General features: G+C 31.9%; 1 protein-coding gene across 2 annotated transcripts in view; it reads right to left on the bottom strand.

Moving 5' to 3' along the window:
• Nucleotides 1-642: 642 nt before the first annotated feature.
• LOC113513491 (pH-sensitive chloride channel 2-like) overlaps nt 643-18,877 on the bottom strand; it is a 32,782-nt gene continuing 14,547 nt past the window's right edge. Inside the window, exons 2-8 of one of the 2 annotated variants that reach the window (XM_031909422.2) lie at nt 7,097-7,289; nt 6,469-6,781; nt 6,088-6,246; nt 4,889-5,044; nt 4,353-4,518; nt 3,887-4,088; nt 643-2,322 (exon numbers count right to left, since the gene is read on the bottom strand). In XM_031909422.2, the coding sequence (XP_031765282.2) occupies nt 2,065-2,322; nt 3,887-4,088; nt 4,353-4,518; nt 4,889-5,044; nt 6,088-6,246; nt 6,469-6,781; nt 7,097-7,289 (1,447 nt within the window). In that variant the 3' untranslated portion in view covers nt 643-2,064. Of the gene's footprint in view, nt 2,323-3,886; nt 4,089-4,352; nt 4,519-4,888; nt 5,045-6,078; nt 6,247-6,468; nt 6,782-7,096; nt 7,290-18,877 lie in introns of both variants that reach the window. The other variant, XM_052903296.1, reaches the window with a different exon arrangement.

Below are 18,877 nucleotides of genomic sequence, written 5' to 3'. Positions count from 1 at the left end.
TTACAAAAAGATTACAAGTGAATACCGAGTATCTAGATAGATGTGCCGGTCACAAAATGTAAATTTAAATCATAAATTATTTCATGACAACGCAATATTGGGCTAAGATGTTTAGCTATAGACTTGCTACTGATTTCTAAGTTTCATTTAAATCTGTTAAGTATAATATATAAAGTTACATGGCTAGTTAAGAGGTAGGTATAAAATTGTTTGGCCATACTTTTATTAGAAACGGCAAATTCTTATCTGCAAGAATGTAATGTTGAGAATATATTGTCAATTTTAACGTAATGAAAACCTATTTTTCGGGAACTTAAGTTATTTATTTATATTTATTTTAAATTATTTAGACATGGTATTAAATGAAACAATTTTTTTTTTAAAACTATCTGATATATCTGTCACCACAAACTAGGTTAAATTTTTATCGGGATCTAAAGATTATATTTGTTAATTTGAAGTAACGATCATATTTATTTGGAGTTAGTTAAGCTCGCAAAATATCTTACAAGAGTTGCGGCATCTGTTTAATCCATATCTGTGTAGATATGGTATATACGTATTTTGTTTGAAAATGAATATAGTTGTGGATTTATAATACTGTATTTTAATTACCTATGGTAGATAATTAAAATACATAAATCAAAATAAACAAACATTAAAAGTATTCTTATATTTTATTAAATAAGATTATTAAAAAAATTGTGGACTAATTAATAATAGACACTTACATAGTATTAACACTTACATATTTATTTTATACTAGCTTTTGTTCACGACTTCGTAAATGTGAGATTTTGGAATTAGGATAATGATATTTTCAGAATTTATATTCGTCCTTTTGAACACATCCACTTCGATGCTTAGTTTTGTGATTTTTATTTATACTATAATAATCTCATTACTATGAGCGGACTTTACAACATGTATCTATGTATATGTAGAGACATATGTTGTCTGGTATAAACCTACCGAAATATAATAAATATGTAGTTAATTAGTATTTAAATTAGTAATTAAATTTTTACACTAGTGACCCAAGAATACTTCTTAATAAACAGGGTCATTGTCTTTAAAGCCGTGTAAGTGGCCGTGTAAGTCGGCATAGAATGAGCCACCACTTCCTTTCTCGTGGGTGTCGTAAAAACAATCCCTGTCCTTTCCCTTCTCGTGGGGTCGAGGGATGGGCAGCAGCATCCCTCTTAAAACATCACCAAAGTCCTAACCTAACTATGGTTGCTAACCTGCCTATTAAGTCAACTACTGGCAAAACTCCTCCATTATGTGGGAGGCCTATGTTCAGCAATGGACAATTAATAGTTGATATGGTATTGTTTTTAAAGACTGGAATGTAGGCAATATTGACAGAAAATCTCAATAAAATTAAGATTGATGACTCACAGTGTCTCTTTTTATTACATGGAGAGAAACGTTTGGGTCAGTTTCGTTTCTTGCCCTTTAAAAAACCTAATTTTTTATTTAAAAATAATTTAAAATAATTTATAATTTTTTTAATTATTCGGCAAGACGTCGAACGAAAAGGAACATTTTGTTATTTTATTACTTACAACTAGTTACAAAAATATGGCCACTTAATAAAACGTCATTTAAAGTATAAAACTAATATTCCATAAATTTCTAATGTAAATAATAATAATGTAATGTAAATAAAAGGAATAAATGTAACTTTACATTTGACTCAGGCGATAGTATCTGTTATTTGAGATACAAGCACTTTTTGAAAAACAAAAACTAATTTTCTTATTCTATTATTTGAAATATTTTCTAAAAGTAACTGAAATTAATCAGATTAATTAAATCAAAAGATCTAAGACAAATATTTTTATATTATTTGATGACCTTTTTTTTGTCTTCCTAACACATACCTGTGTAATATCTTACAGGTAAATATTCAGTAGTAGCTATTTGGCTTTACTTGAAATATGATTTTCTCATACTCCTACTTATTACCTAACATCGACATCTTGCTATGACTAAGTAAAGATGTCGGTACGACTGATGATGTCACGAAAATTTCAGCCTACATACAGATATTATTTTAAATCACAGACAGTAAACGAAAGTCCAATAAATAATGTTGAAGAAAACGAACAGAATAGGAAACATGATTCGGGATCGTTTGTCTATCCACGTAGCGATCTCTTGAGGAGTCATTGTAGTCCAAGTGTGATGTTTGGGTGGTTCGTCGGAGCCATCGCTGTCGGCACCATTCTGCTGTCTGTTGGGGCCGCCTTGACCTGGCATAAGGTCGTCGTAGCTTTGTGTCGTGATCGTAGGCAAGTTTAGTGCAGATGGGAAACTCTGAAACATTATAGGACAACTGATTACAATTTGAAATTGATCAATGATTTTAATTTACAATAAGGATCAACGCAGACTGACAGAGTGTTAATGAACAGCTAACTAGGTAATCTGAAATTGCGAGCAATAACGATATTTTCGTCGCTTTTTTTATCAGTCTGTGTTGACTCTAAGGTCAAAATTTTTAACATTAAAGCTTATAACAGAGTACGCTTTGCACTACAATAATTGCAGTTAAGTTTCTTTTTTTATTATTATTATATTACTTAAATAAATAATAAATTAATAGTATTTTGTAATAGCAAATAAACTTATGGTGATGAATCATATGCACCTTATGAAGAGTGAATATTTTATAATAGCTATATTGTAAATAATGCTTATAATACGTCATCATGGCTGCAAACTAAATTTTTATGGCATAGGGATTAATCCAGTAATTACATGCTTGCGCTACTAAGCAGCTATATTATGAGAAGAACAGAGATACTCATGTATCTTTTGTACAAAGTCCGACTTATCTTTGGATATTTAATAGATTTTTTAACAACATTTTATTTGAAATGATTGGCAAGTGATTGCATCGTTACAATTCTTACTAAAGATGACTTCTTAATATGAATATATAGGATTATCTAAGTACACAAAATATAAAGCACCTATAAATTACTACATCTCATTAATTAGATACTTACCATGTAGGTAATATAGGAATGCATAAAACAATATAAAACAGAATTAAATATTAACTATGTAATGATATCTTACATATATTTTGGATAAATAAATAGCTGAATTATGTTTGTCATCTTCTTTCTCTTTTTACATAGATTTTATAATTAGATAAGTGGTGCTTGCTTGTCAGTTAGTGCTCGAGTTTTATTAGTTCTCCAATTAAGTGAGTACTACTTGAATATATTAATAAAAATTATAAGTATGGAGTTTGTAGACATGAACAAAAAGCTATAAAATATAAGATGAAGTAAAGAATTTTTAGGTTGCTATTGTTAGGTTTTTAAGTCATAGTGTTATTGCTTTTATTTGAAATTTACATTTCAAATATTCGTTGAACTAGGAATCAAAGAGAATAGAAAAAAATAGAAAAGAAAGTACAAAGTAATACTAATAGCTTATGTTTACGTTATTTATTAGAATTTAAACCATTTATGTTAGGCGAAGAAAATTAAATGCGATTAATTTATATGTGCTGAAGATTAAACAGTTGAAATGGTTTAATAAGCTAATTGAGAAGATCATAGTTGCAAACAGGATAACTTTTTTAAATTCAAGGATATAAGGAATAGTGCCTAAAATTAACTGGCATAGTAGACTACAGCACTAATACTAAAATAGTTGGGTAATATCAGTAACTAAAGATAACGTACAAGAAATGGTTGATTGAGAGACAACATCCAAAGTTGCATCCTGAAATATACTTGCTAATAGTTCAGTCTAATCTGAAAGTTTGTTATCAAATGCACCGATTTGTTATAGATTCTAATGGTAGGACGATAGTCATTTAGGCCTTATTTATACTTTTTATTCATTAGAAAACAATACTTACGTGTACTGTTAAGTAGTTGTTGTATCCTGGTCCTGCAGGGTCGGTGCTCGTGTCTTGATTCAATGATGAGCATGACCGTGACTTGGAAAGCTGAGGCGACGATTCCTGTAACTCCTTTTGTAATTCCTTACGCGCAAGCCGAGGAGTTAGCGTACTCTTCAAAATATATTTGCTGTTGACCTTCTTTAAACTAACAACTTTCCTGTAAAAGGTTAAGTAATTTTATGTGGTTATTTTGCATACAATACCTATACTCGAATGTGCTTTGAACATACTTGGAATATTAAATTTTCGTGCATGATAGCGCGATTTCAAAAAGTATATTTTGAAGTTTTTGTATATTTTTGCAGTACTAAGACCCTGAGCTTTACGATGTTATACCACAAAGTTAATTCAGCTGGAGAAATTATAAAATTCAAACATCGGTTAAGTTTTAGATTAATATAAAAATATTATAAAACCGTACTTTCTTCTCCAAATGGTATTGACAAAAGCGAATTCGACGAGTGCAGAGAAGATGAAACCGATGCAACCGAGGAACCATATTTCGCTGGCTTTGATGTACGACACCTTGGGCAACGTCTTGGCTTGGCTAGACGCCAGGGTGATGAATGACAACATAGTACTGGTACCTGGAATGAGGAAAACACTATAATTGTACTTTGCCCAATTTATTTTATTTTTGTTGAATATGCATGTTATTATTTTCAGCTGTTTCCGTTATGAAATTGACACGTTTTTGTTATAGACTAACTTGGTTTTTTTGGAGACTTTGATTTTGATTTACTCCTACTTTTCAAGGAGCTGAACACATTCTTGGGTCTTGGTGGACTGAGTCTACCATTATTACAGTTCAGGTTCAGTTTGAAAACAATTCTTTCAATTCCTTCTGTTTAACCTTAGGTTAGACGGCGAATGTTATTACAAAGATATAAGTTCAGGAGCGTACATTTAAAGGCAAAAATAATTATCAATATATCTTATAAATGCAAACATACATACCTAAGGTGATTCTAGGAGCTGAGGCGTCAGCTTGCAACCAGAATGTGACCCATGACATGGCAACTATCATCATGGATGGAATAAAATAATCCATGAGGTAGTAACCCACTTCTCTTCCCAATTTAAATGTAAATTTTAAGGCACTGTAGTTTCCCACTGCAAATAAAATTGTATTAAACATAAGTAGCTGCAATTTGCGCTAATGTGTATCTAATATGAATAAAATATGGAATATTATATAAGCTGTGCCTGCGACCTCGTCAACATATGGGATATAAATAATATGAAATAGTAGGAGATGAACAAAATTCGCTCGTTTGCCCTTAATCCATTATGGGATATAGTATTTTCATTATGATAATAAAATTTTTGTGTCATTAGTATTATTTCTGTACTGACTGGCTTACAAATTAGAGCATTATTGATACAAAAAACAGGAAAATTACTTTGTTTGATTTTATATTTTTAAAAGCCCTACTCACTATAATGTTTTTGTCATGAAATTTGTCGTATATAGAATGCCATAGACTACTTTTTACTTCGGTCAGTGAATATGTGCCAATAAGACAGATTAAATACTAAAGGGGCGGAAGGGATTGTTAATAACAAGTACTTGTGGTTAACAATACACACTGTCAGGTTAACTTCCATATGACCGCCTGGAAACCATTGTGGTTATTTACTGGTGAATTTATCATGATGAGCGAATTGATTTAATTACATCCTCACCTTTCACCATTTACTGATACTCCGCTAACATATACCAATAACGCAAGAGGAGTTATTATACTATTTAAAAAAATGAAGAGGAGGGGATTGTTAGTAGTGTGATCCCTAGTAGCTAGTGAATAGGACTCTATTTTCCGCGCTTAGCCTCTCATTTGGGCCGTTGTGCGTATGAGACGTGGCCAGTACCCTACGTAGTACTCGTAATCTACGTGGTCTCCCTTGAAAATCATCGTGGTTAATTCTTGGTGAATTCTTCACGATGTCATTACAGTCAGTTGGACGATCATTATCGTCCAACTGACCTGATTTCGGCCTTACCTATCATCCTGCATTGATGTCTCACCAATGTATAACCAATAACGCAAGCAGCTTATCATTAGTCATACAAGAAAACCTGAATATTTTCAAGTCAAAAATAAAATAATTAGATTAATTTAAAAAATAATGAAAGCAGTTATTACTTCTACTACCTCCTATGAGGCGCATACTTGAAATGTCTCCACGAACAACAGATTCGTTAGTCCAAAAATCTATTAGAGAATATTCCGTAAGATGCAATTCTGGTGACAAGTGAACTGGCGGTATTCCTTTTTCCCACATTAATCGCAAAATGGATGCGTTGTATTTCCCTGTGTACATTCAAGAAAGTAATATTAAGATTTGAATATAGTTAATTAATTAATATATACAAAATTTTATATATATTATATACAAATATGTGAAAAATATAATTTATCATTTATGTGTATATAATTGATAGAATCTATTTTTTACAAATACTTAAAAAAAATATTAAGATTTATTTAGGACTATTAACTATATTATGCATAATAGATTTTAATAATACTTACAACTTTCAAGATTCATTGAACAAGTTTGATCATCAAATGGAAATTTTTGTAGATTCATCCAACAATAAAGTACGGCCTGCATTCGACGGCTGAAAACTACTTCCCCGGAGGGTGATATGGATATTAGAACGTCTTTACTATCAGTGCCCATTAAACTTGATGATTGTTCATTTGACATATATAAATGGGGAACCCATATCCGACGTCTTAGATCGTCCTCGCCAATAATTGTCACGCGTTTCGGTGAGTAAAGGTGGTACGCTAAGCGAAGGTCAGTCCACCGCAGTTGTAGGAGGAAATGCAATTTGAAGTTCTGAAATAAACATTGTAACATTAAATTAATAACAGCCATGTCATAATGAATAATGCCTTGCTAGAAATTACCAAATCGTAATGAAAAATAGTTTGCGTAGACCAGATAGTATGCAAACAGAGGTTCGAGGAATACAGGAAGTATGCCTTATTAAACTTTATTACCTAAGGGGAGAAGGAGTATTCCTTTTCCCTAGGAACCTCCCTTAGGAACTGAATTATTGCGTCTTACTTTTTCCCTCAAATGATGAAGAATTAACTAAGCAATTACTAGCCACATTTTTACTTAATATACTTGTATTTGAAAGTATCTTACCAAATCATGTGCTTCAGCTGGTTGTATGAAGTAAACATAGGCACTAGCATGCACGTATACTGTCTCACCAGTGGCGTACGTGGGGAGCAGGAGGCGGTCGTATCTGCATTCGTCCGCCAGCCGCGACAAGAACTCGGATTGGGTAAAGTTGTCACCTTCATTTATGGACGGACAGTCTGAAGCTGGTGTAGACCTGTAAAATAATTAGTGGAGGTTCAGGTACAAATGACTTTTTTTTCATTTTTTTATTAATTAGTCGAATAACTTTTCGAAGTCATGTAAAAAAGTTAAAATTGCAATAGTAGTAGAATGAGACTTTCTCGTATTTTTAATCATTTCCATAATGTCTAATTATCTTTCTGTCCTTATCGCAATTATATAAATTTTAGTGTTGGCATAATAGGTTTTTATTCATATTACCTAAGGTTTTGGCTTTTAGATTTACAACCACCCACCTGCCTGACGTTAAACGTTTTTGTTGCATTTGTTGGTAGTATTGGCCACCAATGGTATTAAGGAAAAGATTAAGAAAAAAAGAGGAAGATTTCAGGAATAAATAACGTTGGTAGAATAGAAATTGAGAACTTATAAGGAAATTATCATCATCATCATATCAGCCACTGCTGAACATAAGCCGGTGCAGGGAATGCTGGTAAAAAAAAAAAAAAGGGTTGTTTATCTGTGTGTATGATCTACGTAAAAAAAACCAGATAGATCACTAGAAAAAAATATATCTGGTATATTTTTATCATCATATCAGCCCTTAACTGTCCACTGTGGAAAATAAGGCTCCTAATCTTGGGGGATTTTGCCCGTAGTTACCACACTTGACAGGCGAATTGGCAACCGCAGTTAGGCTTTAGAGATGTTTTAAGAGGGATGCCACTGCCCATCTCTCCATCTTTCGACCTTCCTTAGTCGCCTCTTACGAAACCCATGGGAAACGACGGGATGGCCTATTCTATGCCGGGACCACACGGCCATTACCATAATGTGTAATAAAAAAATATTGTATTCAAGATCCAAGTCTATAGGAGATCTTTTAAATTTTCTTAAATAAGCGTCTTAGCATTGTACATCATTAGCAAGGACGAGTAGGTTTACCACTCTATTTTTATTCATAATAATTTTCGTACTAGGTTTTTTTTTTTAATAAAACTTAAAATTGTTAACAAGCTGACGGCATACCTAATAAAAAGCTGTAACGGTCGCCTATAGACATAGATATGAGCAGCACCATGGACGGCACAGAATAATTCGTAGTATCCCTCATGCGTTCAATTGTTGAGGATTATTGTATTAGTCCTCCGTACCATGTACCAGAGGGAGACTTTGTACAAAAGTCGATTGCTTGGGTACCTCTGTCCCATTCGTGTTTCTACCGTGAAGCAGTTGTGTTTGCATGGCTGTGTTTCGGTTTGAAGGATGGGATATGGCGTGAATTTACAGAGTACAGAGGAATAACTCCTGAGTCCTCAGGAATGGCAACGCATGGGGGGTATCATGGGCGAAACAGTATACTCTATTATGACCATGGTATTGCTCATATCTATAGGCGACGGTTACCACTTTCCATCAGGTGGGCCGTTAGCTTTTATGCCATTCTAAGTTGTATAAAAAAAAGTAATTTTACTGCCACTACGCGAATTTGCTTGAAAAAATGTACACGAAAGACCATAGCCTAGTTTAACGCACAATGATACTTTACATCATAACTAACCCGGCAAAGATAAAATATTATAACATTGGAGTTATTTTTAACCAAGGATAATAGTTCTCAGGTCAACGCATATCTAGATATTTTTTTTATATTCGCGTTAACTGTACCACGCGTACTTTGCATCCTATATCCTAATTCTATGTACTTTAATCGTATACCAAATTTCATTCATAACAGTTCAGTCGTTTAAATGAAATTGAGTATCAAACACAAAAGATCCAAATATTTTCACAAACTTTCAGATTTTATAATATTACTAGGTTGTAAGTACTACGAGAGTGAAGCTTAAAGTATTAAAAATTTATTTGAGAAATTTTATGCCATCTATTCTACTTACTACAAGAAACTTTTTAAATATATTTGGCCAAAATACTGAATATTCAAAATTTAAATGTTCAGTACTCCAAAATACCCCACTAGCGCCGGTGTGATCTATGGATTATGCTGAATAAATTGAAATTTGGTATAAAAACCAATCGATTTGGAATATGATAATATTCCAGAATAATATATAAATAACCTTTTATCTAAATTCACCAGGAAAAAATTGAGCATTATAACTTGTATTTAGGTGCAATTAATATCATAAAAGTGATAAATACAAATTATGAATTATTTAGGTGATCCGTAAATAATTTTTAATTTAATTGAAAGCAAAGTATATAAAGAAATAATATTTTTGTATATACAAAAATATACAAAAATATAACCTGTGAAATGTAAGTAACCACAATATCTAATAATTTACAACAGGATCTCAAAAACGAAAAAGCATGGCAACTGGGATAAAACAAATAGGTAGTTTATTCATTGCCGAATTTCCAAAACGCATTGAACTTTTCTTCGAAAAATATCCGGATTTCATAAATTACCTGCATATTAATAGATCTTCTAAAATGTAAGCAAAAGTATAATTTTTAGATGATTTTATTTTTGTTAAATCCAAAGATGCATTAAAATGGGAAGAGTTCAGTTTAAGGCAAGTTCATCATTAAACAGATTTGTGTATTTTCAGCTCGTTTACATACCAAATACCACATAAGTATTGAACACATTGTGTTTTAGACAATAGAAAATGGTATTCTGCATTTCATTATCGTATTATGATTCCTCACGTGCTAAATTGCGTAAGCTCTAAGTATATTCAATAACAATATATGTACTTAGGAGGAATATTTGCAAAAACACGAAAGCATTAGGTTAATGCATGGCTACGCGTATGTATGGCAAGGTCGGCATAGTAGCTCCTAACAGCATAAGACAGCTAATATTTGTGGTACCGATAACATTGTGCACCAATTTGTTGAGATATCAACTAGATTTGTTCTTAGATTAACGGTTATTAAAGCACCTGCATAAATAATACATTAGTAACTAACGTTAAGGTGATAAAATTGGTCAATTATGGTAGAAATTTATTTATAGTTAAATTACTAAAAACGTTTTAATACCGATATATGATATAACCGTTGTCTACTCGTAAATAATGTTTCAATGTGAAAAAAAAAATTGAATATATAGAACAACTTCAACATCATCATATCAGCATTTGACTGTCTGCTGCAGAAATAAGCCTTCCACTTCACGGGTTATACTAGTAATTGCCATTGGCAGGTGGATCGGAAACCACAGTTTTTTTTTGTTCCGTAAACTTTGTGTTCTGTCGTTAATTTTTATACGACAACTTTTTTCTTATTTTAATTTTGCTATTGAAGGTTTAGCTGGGTTTTTTTGGCAACCACAGTTAGGTTTGAATATATTTTAAGAGGGTCGCTGTTGCCCATCCCCTGGCCTCCTTTTATCGCCTATTACGACGCCCACGGGCTAGGAAGGAGTGGCCTATTCTATAGAACAACTTACTAAAATGAAAATAGGATGGACAGCGACGTTAGGATTACCTATGTTCTAGGTCCGATCTTGAGTTAGTATTCTCCGTAAAGCATTGCTCTAACCACACGTTTGGAAGAGGTCAGTCTTACCTACTAGTCATATTGCGTTTTCACGGGACATCTATAACCTATCATAGTATGTTGTACTAGGGGCAAAGGGATTGTAATTGGGTCCTAAAGCCTAAGCTAGCGATATATTCTAACAGATCCACCTTCACGCGGCACCTCTTGGAAACCATCGTGGTTCATTCTTGTTGAAATCGTTACGATGAGCTAACTAATCTGCTTCCATCCTCAGCTGTCATCTCACTATCGTGCAGCGCCATTTTGTGTCGATTTGCCTGGATAGAATTATGTTAGCAAATGTTGAGTGTAGTTGAAAAGGAAAAGCAGAAAAACGATACACTTTACTTTTTATATGAGCATTCTTTATTCATGATAGCTTCAAAAAATGCAAAAGCTTCCTAAAAACCCCTTGTTCTGCATTTGAAATAAAGTCAAAGTAGACTTACGGAAAGATGTGAAGAAAGGCAATACCGATTTGTTTTTAATATAGCTGCTGCCTTTTTATTAATAAAAAGATTATTCTTATAAAATTCTATAAAAAATTTATGATTCAATAATATCGTCTAGTTTTAGAACCTCTATCCTTTTTCAAGATACTAATTCAAATTCGAATAGTCGCATTCAGGTATAAAAACATGGCTACGGAACCAAATAAAGAAAATATGTATTATAACGTATTCTCTTGGCCGTTACTTATCAAATAGATAGTTGAGTATTGTAAGTATACATAAAGATAAAACATTGCTTTATTAAATATTAGCAGTAGGCAGGCACCTACATTTGCTTAAACTCGATATTCATAAGTAAATTAAATGTGACTCTTTTGGGTCTACACCTTCATCTAAATTATATTATACTAGTTTTTTCCCCGCTGCTTTGTACACGTGGATTTTAGTAATAAGAAAATGAACAAAATAGACCACTTATGGATGGATATTAAAATAAAACTAATACAAGTTTTTTAATTACACCTTTAGCAATACAACTATGAAAAACAACAAACCAGTTTGGTGCAGTAACTTTTGTGTGATGTCAAAACAATCATACTAACAAAATTTTTAGCAATTATTTTGTTTTCTATTGATCTTACCTCTCATATTTGGTTTGATAACCGCATTTTCTCTTATCCGAAAGGTTGAAAATTTAAATAGAAACATATAAAAGTTATCGAGCAGAATCGATTCGATGCAACAGAGTTTATAGTACGACCTTTCGGTTTATTTGGTTATCTAATTCGCTGTAGGTACTACATATACTAATAAGCCATGATCCATTCCTTTCATCGCCAGGATTTTATAAAACGCGATTACACCACGATACATTATTATTTTATCTATGACTAGCGGTCCATCGCAGCTTTGTACGGGTAGAGACAGAAAGATAAATTAGTGTTTTATATTTAGGAAATTTTGGATTATTACTGTAATTTCTATTTTCTCTAATTATTTTGAAAATAATATATAGCCTATGTTACTTGTTGATAATGTAGATTTCTGTAAATGAAAGAATTTTTAAAATCAGTTGAGTAGTTTTTAGTTTATTTATTACAAACTATCAAATGTTTCCTCTTTATAATATTAGTATAGAGTAGGGACCCACCTCAGCTTCGCACGGATAGATAATATAGGAACTTGATTTTTTAAACAGCCCATGTTACGCTCTGACAATGTGGCTTCTTATAAGTAAAAGCAATTTTTAAATTAGCTAAGTACTTTTTGAATTTATCCATTATATTAAACAAAAACTCACCTCTTTCCTCTTTATAAGTTTAGAAAATAAAAGACTGAAAGAGAAGAAAAAACCGATAATAGATTTTAATACAAATGTAGATGTGGTGAAGATATCTAAAATTCTATATTTACAACATTAGATTATAAACTGACCAGTTTACAAATGATTTAGGAAGGCTTAATATTTTTTTGATAACAAAAAAGAGCGCAGTACCTACAACAAACTTTGTTAAATTTATACACTAATCTATCTTAATTTGTTTGGTAAGGTAAATAACTACGATAACGCGCGGCATGTTTTGATTATGACGAAAAGTCACCATGAGTTATGGTTACCACTACAACATTATCTTTTCTTTGGACCTTAATCTTTGCTAACAGTTTTATTGATTACTTATAATAAATTACACACTATGTAGTACAACAGAACTGTGAAGATACCATAGCCTTGATATAATTGTTGCTAAGAATTACTGTAATCTTCTGAAGTAGAGCGAAAATCGTCTTACCGTCGTCGTCAAGAGTCATCGTACCTCTGATTCTCCACTCGTGATTCTGCTATAAAAACTGCTGTACTTGCATCGCTGTGTTTTGGTTTGAAAAGTAGCAGCAGAAATTTTACAGCAGTGAAATTACAGGGAGCGGCGGCATAATATCACAGTTCTAAGGATTAACAATGCATATGGGGGAGGGCAATATAGATATCACAATGTGTTCTATAATGTTTATGATGTTGTTCAGGTCTATAAATGACGGCTTTATAAGCAAAAAAAGTTGGGGATTTAAATAAGGTTAAAAAATACTAAATATTTGATTATTATTTGGCATCAAATTCAAATCATCTTTATTCAAATATACTTTTTTACCTTTTAATTTGTCATTGTTTTTGATCTACTGCGGAGTTCACAGGAAACTCAGCAGTTACTCTTTTATATATATCTCTATATACATATAAGTACAAATACATTTATTTAAATGTATTTATGTCAAAAATTACACGGCCATTGAAAAACGCGTGCATGATCGAGTAACACCATCCACGTTTGGCATTCAAGTAATCGTTTAGTGTGTAATAGATTTTGTTCAATAAATGTTTTTTAAATAACAACTTGAAATTTATTAAAGGGTAGAACCAAAATATCCGGTATCTTATTACCCATAAAATACATATAAACTTTTTCCAAACAATACTTAGGAACAGCAAGATTGTATCTAGTGTTAAGATTACTGAGATCACTGTCACATTAGCGTTATTGAAAACCCTTAAGTAGCAGTATTTTCTAATTTATAAAATTGTGATTAGCTATTAAAGTATTTATGCCTATTATTTATTATGCGGCAGCGTATACCGATAGTGCAGCCGGGGTTGCCATTCCATTATCATTCATAAAAAAATCGCAACAGCAAACCTGGCGGTTGATTGACTCATGTAGCTCATAATCAATCGGGATAAAAAATATCCTGTCTTTCAAGATACAAAAACAGTACACATTTATAATATTTTATTAAAATCTGTTAAGCGGTTTCAGAGATAAACATAAAATAATAACGTGTAGTAGATCAATTTTTTTCTTAATTCTTATAAGCAGAGACGTGAGACTACAGCTAGAAGTAACGAAAAAATAATACTGTGTATGAATAATTTATTTAAACAATTACTAAGAAAAGTATTATATTTTTAGTTCGTGACGTACGTTATTTATTTAAAATACTGTACTAAATTACTACTACAGAGAATTGCAGTGATTTACTAGGAACTGTTACAAGCGACGTTATCAGATGCCTACATAGATATGTAATTATTTTCTTAAATATAAGAACCTATTGTGCAGTCTTAAGATAATAAAACCAGTTAGTAATACAAAAATATTATTACGTGTAAGTATGATAGAAAAATTATTTAAGGTGATGTAATAATTCAAGATGCTTACATAAATTTCATATTAAAATATGTAAATAATTACGAGTCTGTATCCTCCTCACGAAATTATAGAGTTAAAAAATGTACTCACAAATATAATCCCTGACGAAATAGCCAGAATCATTTCTAATGCACACAAATGTAATGTCTGGACGAATCATTTACTCAATCAAATTGAATACACTTCAATGATACTTGATACAAATATTGACCATGCTTGTATACTATGTTGTATTGGAAAATAGGTAGTTTTTATACTAATTATCGCAAGCTAAGCCGTGGGCTGTAGCAAGGCGATAACAGTTACATTATTGTTATAGATATTTGCTTTTGTGTTTGCATATTTACACGCAAAATTATATGTACGAACACTATTATGCGAAAGGATGTAGGTGATGTACCTATCAGTAATTCTGCTTATTTATCTAATGTGATCTATTTACATATGTGAAGACGCGCCAATGAGTTGGCCACGATGGGAGTCATGGAGAATTAATTAGGTACTAAAGCCTACCTAGTAGTTTGTTTAATTGTATAAACTTTATTGTAACTATATATCTAGGTATATGAAAAGGATTTATAAATTACAAGGAAAAATTATAAAAGTAAATAGTCGGACTTATCATTTGGAGGGCTTCTTCAAATCAATTTAAAAAAAAACCAGAAGATAAATTGACTAATGGGTTTGTACTTATATGTAAATTCAAAACATATTCCCATTTAAGCCATCTTTTTTTTTATAACACAGGGGGCAAACAAGTATGCGGCTCATCTGATAGTAAGTAGCCACGGCCGCCCATGATCACAGACCAGAGGCATCGCAGGTGCGCTGCTGGCCTTTTAAAAAGGAATATGCTCTTTTCTTGAAGATTATGATGTCATATCGGTTCGGAAATACTGCTGCTAGAAGTTGATTCCAAAGAGTTATTTTGCATGGAAGAAAATCAGTAGAGGACGTCTCTTACCATCTCATATCATGGTCATCTTATTGCCACAACCCATGTATCGCTTATACATTGCCTCAAAACACAATCCCGCGTCATCTACCTACCTTTACCAGAGGGAGACTTTGTACTAAAGTCGTTTGCTTGCATCGGTACACTGTCCCGTCCGTGTTCCTGTTGGGTAACAGTTGTTCTTGCATGTCTGTCGATTTAAAGGGTGACATGACAGACATTACAAATTATGGAGGTATAACACCATAATCTTAAGGAATGGTAACACATGCGGAATGAAATGGTCATCACAGTGTGTTCTGTGATGTGCTTTCATGGTGCTGTTATTGTCTATAGGCGATGTTTACCACTTTTATCAAGAACGTTAGCTTGCGTGTATGATAAAATATACCTACATCTACTGACTTTCTGCAACACTTTGAGATAGGTCATGCCATATTGTGTGGTGTTGTGCTTTACTTTTTTTATACAACTTAGAATGGCAAACAAGCTGTCTGCCCACCTGATGGAAAGTGATAACCGTCGCCTATAGAAATGAACAGTACCATGGACATAACAGTATACTGTTTCGCTTATAATACGCCCTATGCGTTCCCATTCTTGAGGACTAGAGTATTATACTTCTGTAACCTGTAAATTCACTGCCATATCCCACCCTTCAAACCGACACACAGCCATATAATTACTGTAACTGCATGGGTTTGATTTATATACTTAAGGCAATAAGCAGCAAGTTAACACATCTTGTTTGTTCAGAAGTTGAGTTGTGAAGTGGGTAATGATGAGTTGTAATGATGATGATTGTATGTATAGCATAGATTAAGGATAGTACTTATGTATATAGGTAGGTATATTATATATAGTGGTGTTTTGTAAATGTTAGTCATATTTCAAAGACAACGACTATAAGATAAACAAGTTTTTAAATGAATATGTTGTTTAATTATATTTTTGTAGTATGCACTTCAATACTAAACGTTGCTCCAGAACTGCCTGCTTATGAATATTAATATGACGAACGTTTGGTTTCGCTGTCAATATTCTGTGGCATTGGTTTGGCAGAAAACGGCATTGGCAAGTTTTCCTACATGCACTTCATGTCTCAAATTTTTTAGGTTCATATCCTTACTATGTGAAAGTGAGTTTCTTTGCTATCTCGCTCAACCAAGAGTTATTAGTTTCTATATATATATATATATATATATATATATATATATATATATATATATATATATATATATATATATATATATATATTTTAATGTCTGTCAATATATGTTAATATGTCAATTATGAACCGATTTAGATAATTCTTTTTGCAACCTATCGGGTCTATTTTATTTTCGTACAAATAGAATAGAAGCTTGAAAAATATGAAGCATTAAAAAAATAAAAATCTATTTTTTTCATTTTGTCTGACTGTAAATTTTTATTTTGACATCACGCCAAAACTACTACACTAAATTGGATGCGGTTTTAATTCTGATGGTATATTTTTCATCTTGATACACCATTCAGAAATGGTCTATCTTATTAGATTTCCTAATTCTGAAACCCACGCGTACGTAGCAGGCAAAAAGCTAGTAAGAGAATAATTCAAAATATATCTTATTGTATTTACAATGATAACAACCTAAAATGTAAAAAATCATTTTGAAGTGAACTAATAAGATAGAAATATGTTATTAAATGCTATCGTAAATAAATAAATGCAACATAATCGTATCTACCACGAGTACGAGATATTTATCTCTTTCGACTATCAATGCGGAATGAGACGTTATTACAATAATAAAGATATGAAGTTACATGTCATGTAACCATTACACAGTCAATTCAAATTCATTCAATAACTTTTTCTTGGCTCATTTACCTCAATCGCAAGGTTACAAGGAAATTCGATTTGAAAATAGTCTTCGTTGTTTACATTTTAAATAGGCGCATAATCAGTGATGCAGCGACGTAAGGTCGGTTCGCAACGAAGGTGTTTGGGCATTGGGTATCATTAGTAGGTGTTATTTATTTATTTTTTTTATTTATTCATTAGTACAAATATATGTACATGGCGGACTTTATGCTAAAAGTCATAGGAAAGTGTCAGAATATTCGAATGCGGTACTAGTAATTATTGATATACATACATACTAAAATTACATATATAGACGAATAAATATATATAAATAACAATTATACTTACACATACATGACACATACTATATTATACACGAAATTGAGAATAATATAAAGTACTTACTGCTCGGATAAAGTAAAAATGTGAGCGTGAACTTTTTTTTAAAGACGGTTTAGTCGGTAGTCTCTTAATGACATCAGGAAGCGCGTTCCAGACTCGTGAAGAATGTAGGAGAAAAGAATTTGAAGCGAAACCAGTACGGTGAAAAGGAATAGATAATTGGAGAGTATTACTGGAACGAAGATTACAATCGTGAGTTTCAAAAAGGTACTGGAATTTACTGCTTAAGTAGTTAGGAGACTGAGGATTTCGAAGAATAGTGTAGAGAGTACAAAGAGTCCGGTCTATTAAGAATTCAAATAAAAAAAAAATACAGGTAGTGCTTACTTTATATTTATTTCATTTGAATGTTTCTTCTTTCTTATAACATCTCACCATCGCGTCAAAAGTCTTTATTATTGAGATTAATGTATCGGTGCCATGATTAATATAAAGTTTATTTTTCTGTAAATTACGGTTGTAAACTATATATATTTGTTACTAAATTATTCTTTTAGTAATCTATTCTGTCAGGCAGATCATATCAAATATTATCTATTCCCAAATCGATTCAATTTCAGATTGAATACTGATCGATAATGGGGAATGTTCAGCTTATAAAGTCTACGTTGCAGTTGAAAAAAATCTCACAGAATATATAGACCATACATTCTTAAAGGCATCGTACCATCCTCTAGTGGGTGCTAAACAAAGCCAGTGCAGATCCAGCGGCAAATGAAACTGTTACCTATATTTTTATATTTCATGGAATGTTAAAATTCTTTCATCATTGCGGAATACGTATTTTGCATTGTATCTTGATATAGATTATTAGCACATTTCATTGAAGGCTGCTAGGTAACTACAATTATTAAATTACGGAAGGAAGTTAGGAAAAAGGGGGAGGGGCTGTTTTACTCCTTGGATGCTTAGGTTTTTAATTTTTTTTATGGATTTTGATATGAAAAAATCAAATAGTTTCAATAATATAATTTCAATGAGTTTATACCAACAATATTTTTATGCTATCATATTATAAAAATTAATAGACAGAAAACGGAGGAGCTATTTTACCCCTTGGATGCTTTTGTTTAAAATTTTCTTTATAAATATTAAAATGACAAATGTATTTTTAATAAAGAAATTTATCATAATAAAGAAATTTAATAGGCATAAAAAATCGACTTCCAAAATGTGATTAAATAATGTGAAATGATACTAAAAATGAAGTAATAGGTCATGTAAAAAGGTGTGATTGTTGGTTCGGTA

The sequence above is a fragment of the Galleria mellonella genome, unplaced genomic scaffold (assembly GCF_026898425.1).
Source record: "Galleria mellonella isolate WM207_F2 unplaced genomic scaffold, CSIRO_AGI_GalMel_v1 utg139, whole genome shotgun sequence".
Taxonomy (NCBI): Eukaryota; Metazoa; Arthropoda; class Insecta; order Lepidoptera; family Pyralidae; genus Galleria; species Galleria mellonella.
This window is presented reverse-complemented; position numbering and strand designations above follow the sequence as displayed.